General features: G+C 44.9%; 1 protein-coding gene across 1 annotated transcript in view; it reads left to right on the top strand.

Moving 5' to 3' along the window:
- Positions 1–3,299: 3,299 nt before the first annotated feature.
- Sgk1 (serum/glucocorticoid regulated kinase 1) overlaps positions 3,300–18,881 on the top strand; it is a 118,785-nt gene continuing 103,203 nt past the window's right edge. Inside the window, exon 1 of the mRNA XM_052169761.1 lies at positions 3,300–3,383. Within this exon, the coding sequence (XP_052025721.1) occupies positions 3,315–3,383 (69 nt within the window). The 5' untranslated portion in view covers positions 3,300–3,314. The remainder of the gene's footprint in view (positions 3,384–18,881) is intronic.

Below are 18,881 nucleotides of genomic sequence, written 5' to 3'. Positions count from 1 at the left end.
CAGAGGAAAATGAGATCAAAGGAAGTTTTGGGTGTTTTTTGGTAACAATTAGATGCTACAAATTAAACATTAGGAAAACCGTATCGGGGCTGGAGAGATGGCTCAGTGGGTAAGAGCACCGACTGCTCTTCCAAAGGTCATGAGTTCAAATCCCAGCAACCACATGGTGGTTCACAACCACCTGAAAAGAGATCTGACGCCCTCTTCCAGTGTCTGAAAACAGCTACAGTGTACTTAAATATAATAAATAAATAAATAAATAAATAAATAAATAAATAAATAAAGGAAAACCGTATCATGTGGTTTAAAGATGATAAGAGGAGAGAGGAGGACCAGTGATGTTACCAGAGCACAGCATGGAGGATGGGCCTGGAGCTGTACAACCCTCTCACGTGCTCAGAGGGATCTAATGATTTCCACACAGAGCCCAGCACCAGGGTCACGGGTGCTGTATTATTTGTCTTCTTACTGAATTCATTTGAAAAACCATTGCCTACTGCACCCAGCCCCTTTAACTGTGTGTCAAAATCACAAAACTGAACAAGTAATATTTTGCGATTAAAAAAGAGGGGAGTCAACACATTAATTTAATAAATCAAGGATTATTGTGCTATAGGAAACAATGCGGGGATTTCCTTCCCCGGAGCCTCTTGACTCTTTCTCAGATAAATAAATCTATAGCTATTCAGTTTTGAGAAAGAAGGAAGAAAGGAAGGAAGGAAGGAGGGAAGGAAGGAAGGAAGGAAGGAAGGAAGGGGGAGGGATGGAGGGAAGGAAGGAAGGAAGGAAGGAAGGAAGGAAGGAAGGAAGGAAGGAAGGAAAAAAGGAAATTAAAGAAGAGAAAAGAAAGAGGGGCTGGCCCAGTGAGTCAATGGTTAAGTATGCATCACTGCATTCACGGGCCTGTGTAAAGTCTAGTGTAGGCTAGTTTACAGCGCCAGCATCTGGAGATGGCATCTGGGGACAGGAAGGATGGGTTAGTCTTTAGTTTTGTCTTCATCTCCTCCCCTTATAGACTCCATGAGACATTCTTCACCCTAGCTCAATGGAGAGTCTGCCAAAGCTAGTCTGTGTGGTAGAACATCAGGAAATCCAAGTGAGGGCCCCAGAATCCCCCCTTTCCTTGGGTTATTTAGAAAGCCATACACACCCACACACACACACACACCTAAAACACTTTGTGGAGAGCAGCAAAGAAAGGAAGAAAGGAAGAGGAAAGGGTTGACCGGCCACCACTGCTTTCTAATGAGACTTACTGAGGTATAATTTTACTGTGCAAAACAAATTGTTTTCGGTTTCACGATGAAGTTTGGTTCTTGCTGTCGTCATGACCATAATCCCAATGAGGACCACTTCTTTCATCTTAGAATAATCCCCTTTGAGTCCTCTCTCGTGCTTTTAGATGGCCCTTTAGGAAAATCACAGCCTACTGATGCTGAGGATTACATACCGTACCCTGGCATCTTGGACACCTTGATCCTCATCTCACCTCATAGAAATTCATACTCTAAAGGAGCTCAGGCACCTCTTGCCCGATTAATCCACGTTTCCCATATAAATGGTGTAACAATGTGGGTTTTCTTGTTGTCATTGTTCTACTACAATGGTATTGTTTTTGGCCAGGATTCCATGAATTCTAATCTGGCCTCAAACTCTCTGAGTCTAAGCTTGAATTTCTGATCCTCCTACCTTTACCTCCCAACTACTGGAGTTCTAGTCGCGTGTTGACACAATGTCTGGTTTTTTGTTTGTTTGTTTGTTTTTGTGGTGCTAAGGATCAAACCCACAGTTTCATGCAAGTGCTAGATCAACAATTATTTTTTAAGGATAGTTCTATTGTATTTTCTACCAGCAAAAGCTTACTGTTTTTGGATTTGAATGCTATATTTGAATGGAATGAAATGGCAAACAACTGATTGATTGAGTGAATGAATGAGTGAGTGAATGAATGATTGTGTATGTCTATCTTACAGACCAGGCAGCACCCAAAGGACATCGGTGGTAAAGTAGCTGATCAGAGCCACGTGCTGACAGGAAGGCAGGCGGCACTCAACCCAAAACCCTTTTGCTACAAACACTATTTTAAAAAAACAAACTCATAAAATGTCAACAGCAATGAGCTATGCGTAATGTTTTTGTTAAATGAATTCACTATGCAGAGGTTCAGGGGTAAGTTGGGACATATAAAAAGATGTGTCCTTGCTTACTACGACTTCCTTTGCTTTGAATGGATTCACCAAGAATTTTTTGGTGACGTCTGGGCAAGGTTCTGCCTGTTGGTTTTGCACACTTTGTTTCTGTTCATTGATTGTTCTCTTACTTCCGGCTTCTCGGTTGAAGAGGGCACGCTTACCTTCCCAGTTATTCCTTATAATATCACAGTGCAAAGAAAGGCATCAGAGAAGACCTTACGGAGACGAGACCATCCACTGTTACACCTGTGCAGGCACATTATTATACTTCTCAAGGTCTGCCTAGAGCAGGAACACGTTTGATGGCTTTTTTTCTTTCCCGGGGTTTGGTATCAGAACTGGAATTTGAAGTACTTCATTGAGAAATCCGTTATTGGGTCTGCGTTTTACAGGAAACTCTGGGTGCCACAGTCTTAGCAAAGAAAAACCAATTCAAATGGCTCTCCCAAGGGAGTCAGCTGCCCTCCTGTGCTTTCTGGGTCTCCTGACCATCCCCTGAGGTTAACTCATATATGCACGCATGCATCCTAGCTCTTTCCTGCCTTGTTTTCTCTTTCCATTTGTGTTTCTGAGCAGGCTCTCTCCCTCCCTCCTTCCCTCCCTCCCTCCGGCTCCATCTCTTTCTTATTCCTTCCCCTCTCAGCTGCTTAACTGCAGCTCCCACTGGAACCTGCACAATCAAAAACAGCTCTCCTCCAGCAGCCTCCAGAAGCGCATCACCTGGAGCAGAGCGAATCGCTCGCTCGCTCGCTCGCTCCCCGCACAGCCCCGGAGTAGCTAGGTAGCTGGGGGGCGGGGACCCTGCTCCCGCCTGAGCGCCAGCCAGAGCATCTCTGTATCCCGCCATCCATCCGGCCCTGGGGTCCTGTTGTGGTGATGCTTACGTGTCAAAGCAATGATGGAAAGAGAAAAGCCACAGCCGGTGGCCTCTGAAAGTGGGGCGAGTTACTGCAGCAGCTGCCGCAGCAGAATGAGCGAGTGAAAAACTGAGCCCCGTTAGCCTCTCTCCATCCCGTTCCGGTCTTCATTCACTGTCTCCAGGAAGGCGAATCGGGGATACGGATGCAGTAAGCAAGCCGGTGCCACCCTGGATCTATAACTGTGAAGTCCCTTCCGTGGAAGATGGTAAACAAAGACATGAATGGATTCCCGGTCAAGAAATGCTCAGCGTTCCAATTTTTTAAGAAGCGGGTAAGCCCAGGTTGTGGTTGTTGCTTTTGTTTTTAGGAGGCTTGCCTAGGGTAAGCCTCGGGGTTTTGTTACTGAGCCCTTCGTGAAGGCAGAGCTTTCAGTGTCAGTGGTCAAGGTGAGCGCTGGCCCTGCTGAGATTCAGATTTGTTGGGGGGTGGGTAGGGGAGACACTGATGGAAATGGGGGGGGGGGGGCGCTCAGAGGTGTAGCATCGGAAGGAGGGGGTTGGGCCCATATGCTTTCAAATGGGTTTAAGATGGGAACTGAGATTTCTCAATCAAAGCCATGCCCAGGATTACAAGGCAGTTTTAGAGAGCTGGCCCAAGTGCAGTTAATAGCTTGCGATTTAGCCCGGGCTAATTAAGTAGCTCCCTCGCTCTTATCTTTGAAGGGTTCAACTTCGCCACACCTTTCCTCCCTCTCAAGGGCTGCTGCGTGTTCGTCTTCGATTGTTAGAAGCAGCTTTGGCACCTCAAATTCATTCTGCCAATATCTCCGTCTGTGGTATAAACAGGAAATGACCAGAGTGACCTTTTACAGATGGACTCCCAACATCTCAAACCCTCTACTTCAAATTGCCTCAGTTTTGCTTAATATACACGTGCCCTCACCATAAAGAATAGGGGTAGCCTGTTTTATAGCCCGAACTATAATTGGGGGGGGGGGGGTTTCTTTTGCTGTATACATTTGTTTAAATTCATTGTTCTTTCATTCATAGTGTTAATAATAATGTCACAGGGCTGTAAATGATTAGACCTTTCTCTGTTGCACAGATAAACTCAATTCATCGCAATGACCACACTGGAGGTCTGTGATTTTGCAAATTTATGCATGAGTGGGGACTAAGAAATCAATGGTTGTTGGGAGACTGATGGTTGACATTCTTACGAGGAGTGTTTCTTAAGAAATAGGAGGATCCTCTTTAGTCCCATCCTCTTTAGTGCCCCGGGGCGGTTCTATCCAGAGCCTTCTTTCCATTCATTCACCCTTCCCTTCATTCAGGCCTTTCCACGTGTGGCGCTGAAATGGCAACAGAGCATACTGAGTCACAGGCTGGGCTGGGCTGGGCTGGGCTGGGCTGGGCTGCCTCCTTGCACTAAAGGGTCAAGCTGGAAAGGCAGGCTCTGCAAACAAGCAGCCTGGAAGAGCAGGCAGAAGCTCTCTCACATCCTGGCTAAGAACTCCCCAAAAGCCAGGGCCAAATGCAAACGCATTTGTTACGCATTGAATCCAAGTGACGCTAACTCCTGCAGCCAGTGTCAGCTGAGGTCTGTCCCCAGTAGAGTCTGCAACCTGCATAAAAGCAAGTCAGCGCAGCTTCTTGGTCCTCCCAGCACTACTGAAGTCTTCCCTGTGGTCACAAGATACCTTTCCAAGAGAAGGACCTTTTTGTTGAGTCCTTAAATTCTTTACTCCCTTCTAACTAACTAGCCAAAGTTTGCTGTTTTTTTTTCTTCTAGCTATGTTGACCAGTCTGTCTTGAATGCCTGGGCCGAAATGATTCCCCTGCCTCTGTTTCTTGAGTATTGGAACTATAGGCTTAGACTGATGACATCATGCCTATCATAATTAATTTGGCGATATTGAGAGTATTTTGGTTTACAGTGCTGGGCTTCAAGCACTCAAGTCACCCCACCCCACCCACCGCCCCAAGCCCCATCCCTAAACAGTCAGCTACACTCACAGTCCTGGGGAGTTTAGAACCTTTTCAGCTGGGTATTATAAGTCAATCAAGTGTCTGTTACATACTATTTATTTATTCATTCATTCATTCATTCATTATTATAATGGTTTCTTATTTTCTTTGCCATCAAAACGTACTACTAGAAATCCCAGCTTGACACCTGGCTGCATTTTGCTTACGAGCATAATTTTCCAGTGTGCTTCAGCCAGTGTTTCCTACAGACCGTAGATTTTAGAAAGAGTGAGACAGGGTACAGATGTCTTCTCAAAAACTGCAGGTAGGAAGAGATTTATACCATGAGGTCCAGCAGGGACCTCACTGGGCTCAGCCTGCTAGAGATTGGGTTTGACATCTCCCTCCCCCCCTCTGCTCTCCTCCCCGTGCCTCAAGGACAGCCAGCCCAGTAGAATGTGACATGTGTCACATCACTGACAGCCCTGGGGAGGGGGGGGGATCCCTTGATTCCTGTCTACTGTGTTTTATTACACATCCGATTTATACTGTATTCTAAGTGCTCACTGCTTGTACTATGACCTTGTCTTTGCCTTTTGTAGTTTGGGTGATTTTGTTTGACTGATTTGAGACAGGGTCTCTTTCTTCTAACCTAACAACTCATGACTTAGCTGAGGATGACCCTGAACTTCTGATCCTCAAGGGCTTCTAACTCCTAGGTATTGGGATCCCAGCCTTGCCTCAGCATACATGGTTTTTAAGTTTACTATTACTGTTATTACACAGGTAATAAGAAAATAAATGTATAGCATTGGAAGACAGTAGAGAAATGTAGCTCACCTTTTCTGGAACTGTTCCTTCCCTCTCAGAAATAACTGCAGTCACATGGATGCTGAGATTTTGCTAAACTTCTTTATGTACTTTACGTACAAATTCATATTCTATAAAGCCTTTGTTTTGGGCCAAGAATAATCCATTTCCTTATGTTCTACTGAAGTTCCACACATTTCTGCATATCTTAGTTTTTAGCCCAGCGAGACAACCCTACAAAGTAAACCTTTGTCTGATGCCCACATTGAGCTGTGAACAGAACTGGGTTCTGGGGAAGGGTGGGGTTTGTGCACACACACACACACACACACACACACACACACTCACTCACTAAAGAAACAACTGAGTCCTGAACACAGTGTTGGATTGCAAAAGGCTAAAAGGCTGCTTCCTGCATTTCTCAGCCATCCAGAGGGAATCCGGTGGACTGCCAGAAGGGAAGATAGCTAATGTGCCCCCATGGCTGCCTATCAGTAGCTGTTGTCATTCTGACTGTGTTTTAAATCCTGTGGACCAAGAGCTTTCCACAGAATATTTCATTAATCCTCATAGCAACCCAACAGAAGAAAAATGATTAACTGTGCACAGTGTAACACAGAGACACTGAACAATTAATTGCCCAAGGTCAGTTTGTCTGTCTGAAGATCAAGTGTGGTTTTTGTTGTTGTTGTCCAGCTGACTTCAGACTCCTGCCCTCTTGACTCCACCTCTGAAGTGCTAAGATTATACGGGGGAGGGGTACTATCATGTCCAGTTCCAAGTCTGATATTTTTTTCCCATATCATCCCCCTCTCCTCTTTCTTCTCTTTGTTTCATATCAGACTCTCCTCCACCCCCCGTGTGAAATAGGTATGTCACTACCCAGTGTCCAAAGCCCAGACTTGGGAGACAAGCTTCTCCTAGCTCTCGGGTCCCCCTTCAGTAGTGACAGTCACTGGAGACAGCTCTCCTGACTGGAGGAGCAATATCTGAACAAAGCTAGGTCTGGTGCCTTTTCCACAGTCCTCTGGACTAATGCCCATCGCTCTGGTATTTTAAAAGCTTGACTAAACCAATTTAATTTCACGTAGCTTACAATTGCTGAGGTAAACTAGGTAAGACTTTCTTTCATTCTATGTGTTAATGGCAAATTGGTGCTAGATGTATACAGGTTAGATTTTATTCTGAGAGCCTACAAAATTCAGTTAAGATGAATGGAAAAATATCATTCTCAATTTTTTATGCGGAAATACAAGAACTGGAGAATATATCAATTCTGATAAAGGTTATCTCCCTTTACAAGGCTTTAAAGATTCCGCCCTGACTTGGATTCCTACGGGATGACCCAGAAAATACAAACAAATGATATTGCCTTGAATTTGATAATCCTGATGGAAATATACCAAGTATGTAAAAGAAACCTGATAACGGCCTTGCTGCTATTATTACCTTTTATCACATTTCAAAGGCATTTGACAAGAGAGAATTTCAGATTTGGAACCAGGAGCCAGCAGCCAGCAGCCAGGAGCCAAGAGCCAGGAGCCAGGAGCTATAGTCCTAGTATTTTGGAGGCCAAAGTGGTAGAATTGCCTTGTAACCCTACATAGTAAGACCCTGCCTCAAAGAACACACACACACACATACACACACACACACACACACACCAAGGAAAGTAGGTGAGGGAAGAATGTCCCTTCAGGCATCCTTTCACACACCTCCCTAAATCAAGGATGACAAAACCAATTACAAGGATATTAACTAACTGCTCAAACTAGAATGGGGTTAAACTACCTTCACGTTCAAAGGTTTTCCTTACAGACCTAGAACAATGTCTTCATCTATGCTCAGTCCTGTCCCGTTCATTCCCTTTTCAACAGGGTAGGGCCAAACACGGTTGTTCTGCTGTTTTGTCTTCATGGAGTCTCTTACAGACCGCTAACCAATTTTGACAAGAAGTGTCTGATCTGACCCAGTGTGTTAAGGTTACATAAACTTGAGCAATCCCTTCTACTGTTCTGTAGTAACAATAGCTTTTACAAAAACTGTCACTTACATGACCGTGATCTGTCAGAAAGCAGCAGAACATGCTGGGTGGTACCCCTTCCCAAAGCAGCCTGCCTGAGGAGATCCGTTCCAGGGCCTGTCGTCTTGGGTGAGACTAGATTCCTGACAATACAGCCAAGGGCAATTTTGTGATAAATTGCTGCGAAGTGAAGTTGAAGTATTAGTCTTGTCAACTTAATGATTCATTGTCTTGTTGAAGCAAGACCTCATTTTGTGGCCCCAGGAGAAGCTGGGACTCGCTGTGGAGGCCAGCCTGGGCCTCAAACCTCTGACCACAGCTTCCCAGGTGCAGTGAGGTCAGTCACCATGGCTAGAGAAAATCTGAGTTTCTGCTATCAGGGTGCTAACCAACTGCCTATCACTCTCAATTAGACGAGATTGAACACCTTCAAGGTTATAGCCAGAGACTGAAGTTTTCTAAAAAAAAAAAATAAAGGTCTTGATAGTGCACACCATTGGCATCTCTGTGGTGATGGAGGCTGGCATACATAGAGAGTTTCAGGCCAGCCAAGGCTACAAAGCAGACCCTGTCTCAAAAAACAGAAGATGAGGAGGAAAGAAAGAAAGAAGGAGGGAGGGAGGGGAAGGGGAGAGGGAGTTTTTGTAGGGCACGGTCTGTGGCAGAGAGAGAACCGGGAGATAAGGACCATTTGGACTACATGAGACCATCTCTCAGAAAACAAAGGAAACAAAATTGATCCAGGGAGGGAAGGTACTTAGGAGAGGCACACACTTGGGGGGTGGGTAATGGAACGCCCAAGAAAAAGAGCCCAATTTAAGTGAACCAGCAACAGCTAGAGAAACTATTTTGCTGGCTTCTGAAGTTGCATTATTCAAAGGGCTTAAAGAATTGAGTAAAAAAAGTTGGGGTTGATTATTTTTACCTGGAAAACGTTTCTTTAGTGGATGAAAGTGTGAGGCCGTTTTTGACAAGATTTGTACAGTTTACAGGCTCATTGATAAACAAAGACCACAAGATAAAAATATTCTTACTGTAAACAAGGCATAAGAAAGCCAAGGGCTGTGTTTGGAGTACAATTGTGACCAGGAATCTCATTTATAAGGATTTGACTTAACCCTACTCCACTCCCAACACACACACAGACACTAACACATACATACACAGTAACATGCACACACACAGACACATAGCAGATAGACATACACACTAACAAACACATACTAATACACACACTCAGACACACAGACAGAAAAAAAACACTATCACCCTCTTACAATAACACACACACACACACAAAACTCCAAACCAGAATCTGGCTCTACAATCCCTGCTCCCCTCAAACTCACAGTGGAGCTTCCACTTGTATGTCTTCAGTGCTGGCATTACAGATGTACCCTACCATCTTGAACCAAGGTCTCCTTCATTCTCAGCCAGTTCTTTCCCCTCTTAGCCCCTTGGGAACCCCTGCATTTACCCCACCTCCATCCACCAGCACCCCTCTCAGAGGCAATATCTCAACTCTGTATGGGCAGTTGGCCTGGGGCTTACACTGTAGCTCAGATTAGCCCCTAAATCTTCTTGCTCTGCCTCCCTTGTGCTGGGACTGCACAGCTTGTGCCACCACACAGGGCTGATTTTCCCTTATCCCATCTCAGACCTGCCGACAGCTATTCTAAGAGTTCTGAGCATACTACATATTTAAATTCTTACGAATAGAAGCCATAAGGAGAGTTATATTCTTATTCTAATTTCCCAGATTGAGAAAGTTGTTCTTTGGCCCTGAAACATGCACAGCTAGTTAGTGACAAGGTCAAGATTTGGACTCAAATTTCACTTTCCGAAATCCAGTTCCTTCCCCCATATTTCTTATTGTTTATGACATCAAACTCAGGGGCGAATAGAGAAGTGGTGTGACCCCGCCTCCTCCACACTTCCTCTTTCCTCCAGGACTACTTAGGCAGGAGGATCAAAGAAGAGGTCTTTGCTGAGTGGATCTAGCACTGTTAAGAAGTAAGGTCAACTCCTCTGAAGTGGAAATGTTTTATAACTGTCGCATAAAGGGCACATATGATGCAATATGATGCACATATGCACTTATCATGAACATATGATGCACATATGATGCATGTATGATGCACATATGATGCACATATGATTCGTGTACCATGCACATATCATGCAGGTATCATGCACATATGATGTACATATCATGCACATAAAGATCATCTCGGTCCCAGAAAGGGAGTCTGTTTATTTATCACTTCCTTTCTTTATTCTGTTTGGAGGCTTGGCTCCGCCAAATCAAAACCCTTCTCCAAATGGAAACCCTCAAAGTTCCCTTAAATAGATATCTGTTGAGCCCTTAGTGAGGGCCAGGCCCTATGCAAAACACTCCAGACCTGTCCAGTAGCCCAGCGAAGCACTGACATGCGCAGAGCTGGGAAGAGGTGTGGTTGGAGCTGAGATTCAACAGTCCACTTTAAAGCAGGAGGAGATCCTATAGTGCCATGGGCAAGAACCTGGCATTGTCCTTATATCTGTCTGGTTACACAACTAAGACTCAAGGAAGGTTTCCACCCCCTACCTATGGAGAGGTATGTTTTGCAAGTAACTCCCTAGGGCAAGCAGGAAACATTTTTCAGCTGATCTTCAATCTGTCTTAGGTTCCTGCAACACAAATCTGAGAGACTCCAGTGGCGTCCATGGAGGTTCTTCAAAGGCATGGTGGCACACGCCCCTAGTGCCAACGCTGACAAATCTCTGCAGAGGCAGTCATAGCTCTATGAGTTGGAGTCCAGCCTCGTCTACATAGCTGGCCAACCAAAGCTACTTAGCTACCTCATCCCCACCCCCAAATTGATGTATCTAAAATCTGGCCTTCTAGAGAGTCTTCAGTCCCCTGGCTTCCTCCCACAGCTCCATGTGCTCATAGCCTGGCCACCTGCTTCCTCATTTGAAGATGCTATGGGCATTAAGGCATCAAGGGGTGTGCTATACCCCTGTGTTTATCAAAGCACGCGTGTTGAAGGAAAGGCTGAGTGAGTGAATTGCTCTAAGCCACAGGCTGCTTTCCCTCTTTAAACAGATGAGTGGCTTAGGAATCTAAGGCACCTCACATTCAAGCTTTGCTATGGATTAGAAACAGTAAAACTGAAAAATAACTTAAACCTGCCTCCAAAGTACTGCCAGCCCATAGCCACTTAAGGAAATCTGACATCGGTTTCGTTGCTGACTCCACTGTCCACACCACAGCTTCTATTCTGTAGTGTTTTCTGTCACGCTAAGACAGACAGAGGCAGATGAAACTGCAGACCCTTTGCTGAGTATGACTGAGCCTCTGAATTTGACCTCCACCCTACAGAGAAACAAAGTCAGACATTGTAACTCACGCATCTGTTTGTTAATATAGATTACTGCCTTCAGCATTATAAGTATTGACATCATGCCTTCTTCCACCTCAAACTTAAAAACAGTTTTCTGATTATTTTAAGGATGGTTGCAGGCCTCCATGTGGCTGGTGGGAATTGAACTTGGGACCTTTGGAAGAGCTGACAGTGCTCTTAACCGCTGAGCTATCTCTCCAGCCCCAGTTTTCTGATTATTATAGTGAATTATTTTGACATGGAGGGTGGAACCCAGGGCCTTGGGTCCATGCTTAATGCCCTAATCTACCAGTGAGCTACACTTCCAGACTTATTCTTCTTATGTATTAGGAGACTCTATGTTTAGAAATGATTGAACTCAAAATATGTTTTTCACAGTGACCCCTAAGGCTTATAGTTTGGAGCAAGGCAGATGGATTAGGTTGTGTGTGGTGTGTGTGTGTGTGTGTGTGTGTGTTGGGGGGCAGAGGGGGGTTAACCTCAAGTACTGTAGAATGTGAATGGTGAGCTGTGCCTACAAAATGGGGGCTTTGTCTCCCCAGTAACTCTCAAGAAAGTTCCGAGATAGGCTTCTACCATGTATGCTGCAGAGCTTTGGAAAGGCTGTGTGTGTGTGGGGGGGGGGGGGGGGAGCAGCAGAATTCTCAGAACCTGCTACAACAGTGTCACAGCGAGCGTCACACAGGGAGTAGAGAAGATGAGCTCCTTCCTGTTTCAAGAGCTTTGCAAGGTCAGAGACAGTGGGAAGAGACACGATGGAGGTCGGGCAGGAAGACCCAAAATTCAAGGTCATCCTCATTAGTAGTGAGTCTGGCACAGATGAGTCAGTCTCACAGACAAAAGAGGTCCTTACTATCAGTTCCTCTGTACAATGATCAAAGTGTCAAAAGATCGAGAGAAAGGAAAAAAAAATCAAACAATGGCAATCTTGATAATGGAATATTGTTCTTCTTAGAAGATCTGGGGAGAAAGTAGGTAGCCTGAAGTTCTGTACTGCTTCATTTCTTTTTAAGATTTACTTTTAATTTTATTTTAATTGTCTGTGCATGCACACACCCCTGCATGTAGATATGTGTGTCTGAGCCTATGCGTCCACTGAGGCCAGAGGCATCAAATCCCCTTAGAGCTGTAGTTACAGTTGACTGTGAACCATCTGACTTTGGGGCTGAGGACCCACTCTGCCCTATCTTTATACATGACACATTATTTTCCTATCATCTGTATAATTTAACATAATAAGGGGCCTGGAGAGATGGCTCAGCAGTTAAGTGCATGTAATGCTTTTGCAGAGAGTTCAAATTCCTTTCCCAGCAACCACATTAAGAGGGTCCAGACCCCCTATAACTCCAGCTCCCGGGGAGATAGACAGACACCTGCCTGCACTCCTGTGCACGCCTACCCTCGAACACACACATATAAATAGAAAGTAAAGTTAGTTTGTTTGCTTTTGTTTTTAAGCTGGGTGTATAATCCCAGTACTCAGAAGGATGGGGGGATTCAAGTCTATCCTCAGCTCTATAGAAATGGGGAGACCAGAGTGACCTACATAAGACCATGTAATTTAGGCCAAACTAATCGACTGATAATGAATGAGATAGTTCACCAGAGCGTGTTTTAGTGTGGTATTTTAAAAACATGTGAGTGAAAAGCCCAAAAGCCAGACCGTAGATATATTTGTTCATCACAGCAGCAAAGGATTCACCTGGTGGGATCTCGCGGGATAATCAGCTTCCCAGCAGGTCTTTAGCTGGAGCAGCGTCTCTATAGAGATTCCCTACAGTGGGGACAGGAGCCTGCTCAGACCCCGACCTCAGTGCTTCTTCTCACGCCAGAAATAAGGACGCGATGACCTTGTTTTAGGGCCTGAGAGCAGGCGTTGTCAGTAAGTGGCCAGGCCTGATGGCAGCCTGCACCCCATGATGTTGGCAAGTTCCTAAAACATTCCTTGTGACAGGAGGAGAGGGAAAGGGGACAGAGGAGCATGTGGAGAAAGCTGAGAAGGAGGAGGGGGAAGAGGAGGAGGAGGAGGAGGAGGAAGGGAAGGAGAAGGAGGGGGAGGAGGAGGAAGGGAAGGAGGAGGAGGGGAGGAGGGGAGAGGGGGAGGGGGAGGGGGAGGAACACGGGAGCGGCAGGCAGGAAGGCCCACGGGTGCCGCTGTTTATGCGATTATGAGGAGCATGTTTACTCATGACACCTATTTCTTCGCGGCATTCTAAAACGACGTTTTAAGTATTTACAGGATGAATGATGTCTGGGATACAGAGAGCAGGAGTCTTCCGTTTAATATTGAAAGCTGTCGAATATTATTCTAATTGCTTTCTAGAGTCTGCTGGGACATTCTTCCTGGGAAGAACTCTCGGCTAAGGTCACCTTGGCCTCTTCTTTCCTAGCTCAGACCTCATTCAAGTGTGCTTGGTTCTCTCTCTCTCTCTCTTTTTCTCTTTCTCTCTCTCTCTCTCTTCCCCCTTCCCTCTCCTCTCTCTCTCCTCCCTCCCTCCGTCCCCTCTCTCCCCCTCCCTATGGGATTAGCTTATAGCAAGGCAAGGGAAGGAAGTCACAGAAGTTCACCAAGACGGAGGAGGCTTCAGAGAAACAGAACAGGAATATCGAGTGAAGTCAGTCAGCACTAAAGTGGAAGAAGACCTTTAGTTTCTGGAAATACCAAGATCATCCACTCTGTTGATTTTGTATTTAGAATGTACTTATTTAGGACAGAAATTTGAAAGTGACTGGTGGACCCTGTGTGAAATTTAGCCATTGTGGTGGCCCTCACCTTTAATTTCAGCACCTGGGAGGCAGAGGCAGGCAGATCTTCATGAGTTTGAGACTTGTCTGGTCTACAGACGGAATCCCAGGCCAGCCCAGAGCTAAAGAACTCTATCTCCCAGACCCCATAAAGAGCTGAGCAGCGTGAGGAAGGGGCATGGCTAAATGCTGTACAATAAAGGGCATGGGTTCCGACGTACCTAACCTGACCTTTGAAAACTTACAGCTCAATAAGTTACAGCAAGTGAGCTTCATAAGTTGATTTCCACTTGACCTGAAATAGTAAACATTAGGCTGCAACAAATGGGATGGGACCCTCACTGTACACGGGGCTGTAGGTATCAGCTACGACAGGGCAGCCATGTCTGTTTAGCCAATGTTGACTCAAAAGGGGCCTGCACCTCTTCTCCCTTGATGAGGAAACCACTCCCAATCATCAGGTATCCGGCATAGAGTGAATTTGTAGAATCTGTCACTTGAAATTCAGCACTAATCTCAATGATGTGAAATGATAGGCTGTAATTTTTTTCATGATACAGCCTTGCAGTTACCTCTGATAAGATATATTTCACTCTTCCCACAAATCAGAAGAATACAAATGTCTTTCTCTCATCTCGTTTGTCCCCAGTGCTGGGGATCAGACCCAGGGCCTTGCATGCACTAGCCAAGGCCTAAGCTACGTCCCTGGCCCAGAAATACACAATCCTGGTGTTTCCCTTCTTCAAGGGACTACCTTTCAACAATAGCTTCAGAATCTACCCAAGAGGGAAGGTTCCAATTCCCTCTCCTTTCAAAGATATTTTAAAGTTTTCCTGTTCTTCTTCTTGATATTCTCAGCATCAGTCAACATGAATTCAGAATTTGTCAGGCACTGTGAAAGGAGTAAAGACATAAGCGATGAATTTTCACTGACCTTTACTGTCTGCAACCCTAGTCCCTCAGAAATCAGCACATCTCCTCCTGATGTATACTTTTTACAACAACTCTGTGTATTATTTTTAAATTCATCTGCCATTTTATAATCACTATTATTGAATCTTTTGTTTACTTTCATTTTATTTGTTTGTTAATTGGTTTTTTGAGAAAGGGTTTCTCTAGGTAGTCTTAGCTGTCCTGGAATTCACTAGACTGGCCTTGAACTTAGAACTCAGAGATCCACCTGTTTTGGCCTCCGTAGCGCTGAGACTAAAGGCATGTGCCACCACTGCCCTGCTAGTTATGTCTTGTGTTTGGCCTACATCTACATCAATTCATCACATGTGTGGCTGGTACCCAGGGAGGTCAGATCCCCAGAAGTGAAATCACAGAGGATTGTGAGTGTGCTGCCTGCTTTTGTGTGTCAGCTGACTAGAGTCATCAAAAAGGAAGGAGCCTCAGCTGAGGAAATGCCTCCACGAGATCCAGCTGTAAGGCAATTAGTGATCAGTGGGGGAGAGTCAAGCCTGTGGTGGATGATGCCATCCCTGGGTGGGTGGTCCTGGGTTCTATAAGAAAGTAGGCTGAGCAAGCCAGTAAGCAGCACTCCTCCATGGCCTCTGCATCAGTTCCTGCCTCTAAGTTCCTGCCCTGCTTGAGTTCCTGTCCTGACTTCTTCCAATGATGGACTATGATCTGAAAGTGTAAGCCAAATAGATAACCCTTTCTTCCCCTACTTCCTCTCTGGTTATGATGTTTCGTCACAGCAATAGAAACCCTAACTAAGACAGTGAACCATGTGTTTTTCTTAATTGACGTCCTCATCAACAATTAAGGGAGTAATTAACACACCCCCTAAACTATAATTTGTATGACAGCAGGAATCTTTTTTCCTCTTTCAATTATCAACATACCTTCTGGTTCTGGCTCTAGGTAAGATACAGAAGGGCTCAGACCCCAACATAGGAAACAGCTTAAGCTGCCACCTTCAAGCCGGCCTCCTTGCTGCCCATTAAACCCCATGGAATCTAGAAAACTGCATTTCTAGAAACGCCGTCAGAACTTGGCATCTCTGTGGGTAAACCATTTCTGCGAGCATGGGTGGAGGCCTTGGGTTCAATCTCTGGAACAATAGAGCTCTACAGAACTTCAGGCTACCTACTTTCCCCCCAGATCTTCTAAGAAGAACAATATTCCATTATCAAGATTGCTATTGTTTGATTCTTTTTTTTTTCCTCTCGATCTTTTGACACTTTGATCATTGTGTAGAGGAAGTGATAGTAAGGACCTCTTTAGTCTGTGAGACTGACTCATCCATCCCAGACTCACTACTAATGGCCAGAGAGATGGCTTAGGACGGAAAGGCACTTAAAAGCCTGATGATTCATGTTTCATCACTAGAACCTCCATGGTAGGAAGAGAGGAGGGAAGATTCCTGTATGCTGTTTTCTGACTTCCACACTCATGCTGTGATGCCCCCTACCCTCCTACCGGATACACAAATAAATGTTTAAAGATTCCAAAGGTCCATTGTGCATCTTGACATCCCACTTTGGGCACAACAGAGCGGGCCGTGCTGGCCCTTGCCACTCTTCTACGTACCATCTGATGGTCGTTAAGCCCCATTCGCCACCCTACTGAATAGCTTCCTTGTCACCATCTGAGCCTTCTTGCCATTCATCCCTGTCACAGAATTCGTGGACCCCTTGGAGACATGGAGATGTCTATGGGTGGATATATATACACATATATACATATACACATATACACATACATATACACATACGGATGCACATACATAAACACATACGGATACACGTACATATACACATACGGATACACATACATATACACATATGGACACACATACATATACACATACGGATACACATACATATACACATACATATACACATACGGATACACATACATATACACATACGGATACACATAGATATACACATACGGATACACATACATATACACATACACATACGTGTGTGGCTAATATAGTTATATTAATATAATTGTAGCAAATATAAACATACACATGCACACACACACACAAATATGCTAACAAAAATCTAGTGTCTTCTCCAGTCATGGACACAGCCAATGACCCATAGCAGTATTGCTGGCAGGACCTGCAGTTTTGCCATTTGGAGAAATTATAGGTAGTTTCATATCATATGACAGTTTTTGAAAGTAGATTCAAATCTTTAATTTATTCCTCTTATTACTGAGAATTTTGTGGTAGTTATTAGTTTTTCTTTAGGCTGGCTTATCTCCCTAACAAAGAGTCTAATGTTGTTCTAAGATTTTTTTTTAAATTATTTTGTCATCTGGGTGTAGTAGCACTTTCCACAAGGCCTAAAGTCTCAGCACTTGGGACAGAAAGCAGGCTGTATCCCTGGGGGTGGACTGTGGCGTTCAAGGCTCCGTGATAGCATGTATCTAAGAACTGAAACAAAACAAAGCGGGGGGGGGGGCATGGGCGGGGAGGGGGGGAATTTTGCCAAGTGTAGTTTGACCTAATAGATGAGCTTGTGTTCCTAATGAATTTTACTTTATTCATTAAACTCTTATTCTAGGAAGGGACCCTGAGCCTTCATCAGACTTTTCAGAAGTGTCCAAAGTGCAGGAAGCAGCCCTTGCCTAAAGAAGCTTCCTTGGACCCTGAATTCTAAACCCTTGGCATGGCCATCTCCATTTGTCTCTTGGGGCCTGTGGAAGGGTGTGCCTTTGAAAGTTTTGTCCTGACCCTTCAAACCCCAAAGCCATTCCTGTCTGTCTCCTCAGCAATGGCTTTTCTCTCTGGTGGCACTGATGTCACTGATAGCACTGGTAATTTCACTGATGTCACTATAGCCCCCATTACCTTCCCTTTACTGAGTCTAGCACAGACCCAGGCTCTTTAAGGGGGTCCTAGGACCTTGTCACTTTAGTAGTCACAGTGCCCCACACGTGAGTGCTCAGGAGTCCTCTGTTCAGCCTTAAGTCACTCTAGCCCATGATAGCAGTGTGCCCCATCCCGAACCATTCATTCATTCATCCATTCATGGAAATCTTTATCAGAAGTCTATGGATCTCAGGGACTGTATTGACTATGAGAGTAAGACAGAGGAGAACAGACAGAACCAGCTTTACTGGATGTTAACATTCTCAAGAACTGACTTAGTCCGTGCACGAGACAACAAACTCATGAACACATTTTGCTTCTACTTACATGAGGCCTTTAAAAGAGCTTTAGTTATTCTTTGGCAATTTCATACATGTGTGGAACATATCGTGGTTATATCCAACATAAATCCTTTATCACTTCCCGGAGACTCTCTCAATACTCCCCCCAGCAGCTGTCACTGGCTAATAGCTCAGCTAGAGGTGGAGTTTCATGCGATACATACTTACATGCTGGATGGCAGTGGGCTTGGTCCTACAGAGGTAACTATAGCTCCCATGAGTTCCTAAGTGCACAGCTTGTTAGGTCTGTGAGAGAGCATGTCACTGCCCCCCTCCCCATCTTACGGCTCTTAAGTCCTTTCTGTATTCTCTTCTTCGGTGTGCTCTGGGCATTGTGGGACAAAGGTTTGACACAGATGACCCATCTGGGGCTGAGCACTCACTAGGAACTTATTCTCATTATTTTGAGCAGATACGATCTCTGCAGTAACTGCTGCCCACTGCAAAAAGAAGCTTTCTTGTATGAGATCTTCTCTTTGTTGTATTTATTCACTTATGGGGGGTGGGGAGGACGTGTAGAGGCCAGAGGACAACTTTTGGAAATTTGTTCCCACATCACTCACATGAGTCATATGTCTATGTCTATGTCTATGTCTATGTCTATGTCTATGTCTATGTCTATCTCTATCTCTATGTCTATCTCTATCTCTATGTCTATCTCTATGTCTGTTTCTGTCTTTTCAAATTCAAAGACAGGAAGTAAGATGGTCAGCCTGGCATGG

The sequence above is a fragment of the Apodemus sylvaticus genome, chromosome 23 (genome assembly GCF_947179515.1).
Source record: "Apodemus sylvaticus chromosome 23, mApoSyl1.1, whole genome shotgun sequence".
Classification (NCBI taxonomy): domain Eukaryota; kingdom Metazoa; phylum Chordata; class Mammalia; order Rodentia; family Muridae; genus Apodemus; species Apodemus sylvaticus.
The sequence above is the reverse complement of the archived record's forward strand: the minus strand, read 5'-3'. Positions and strand labels throughout refer to the sequence as shown.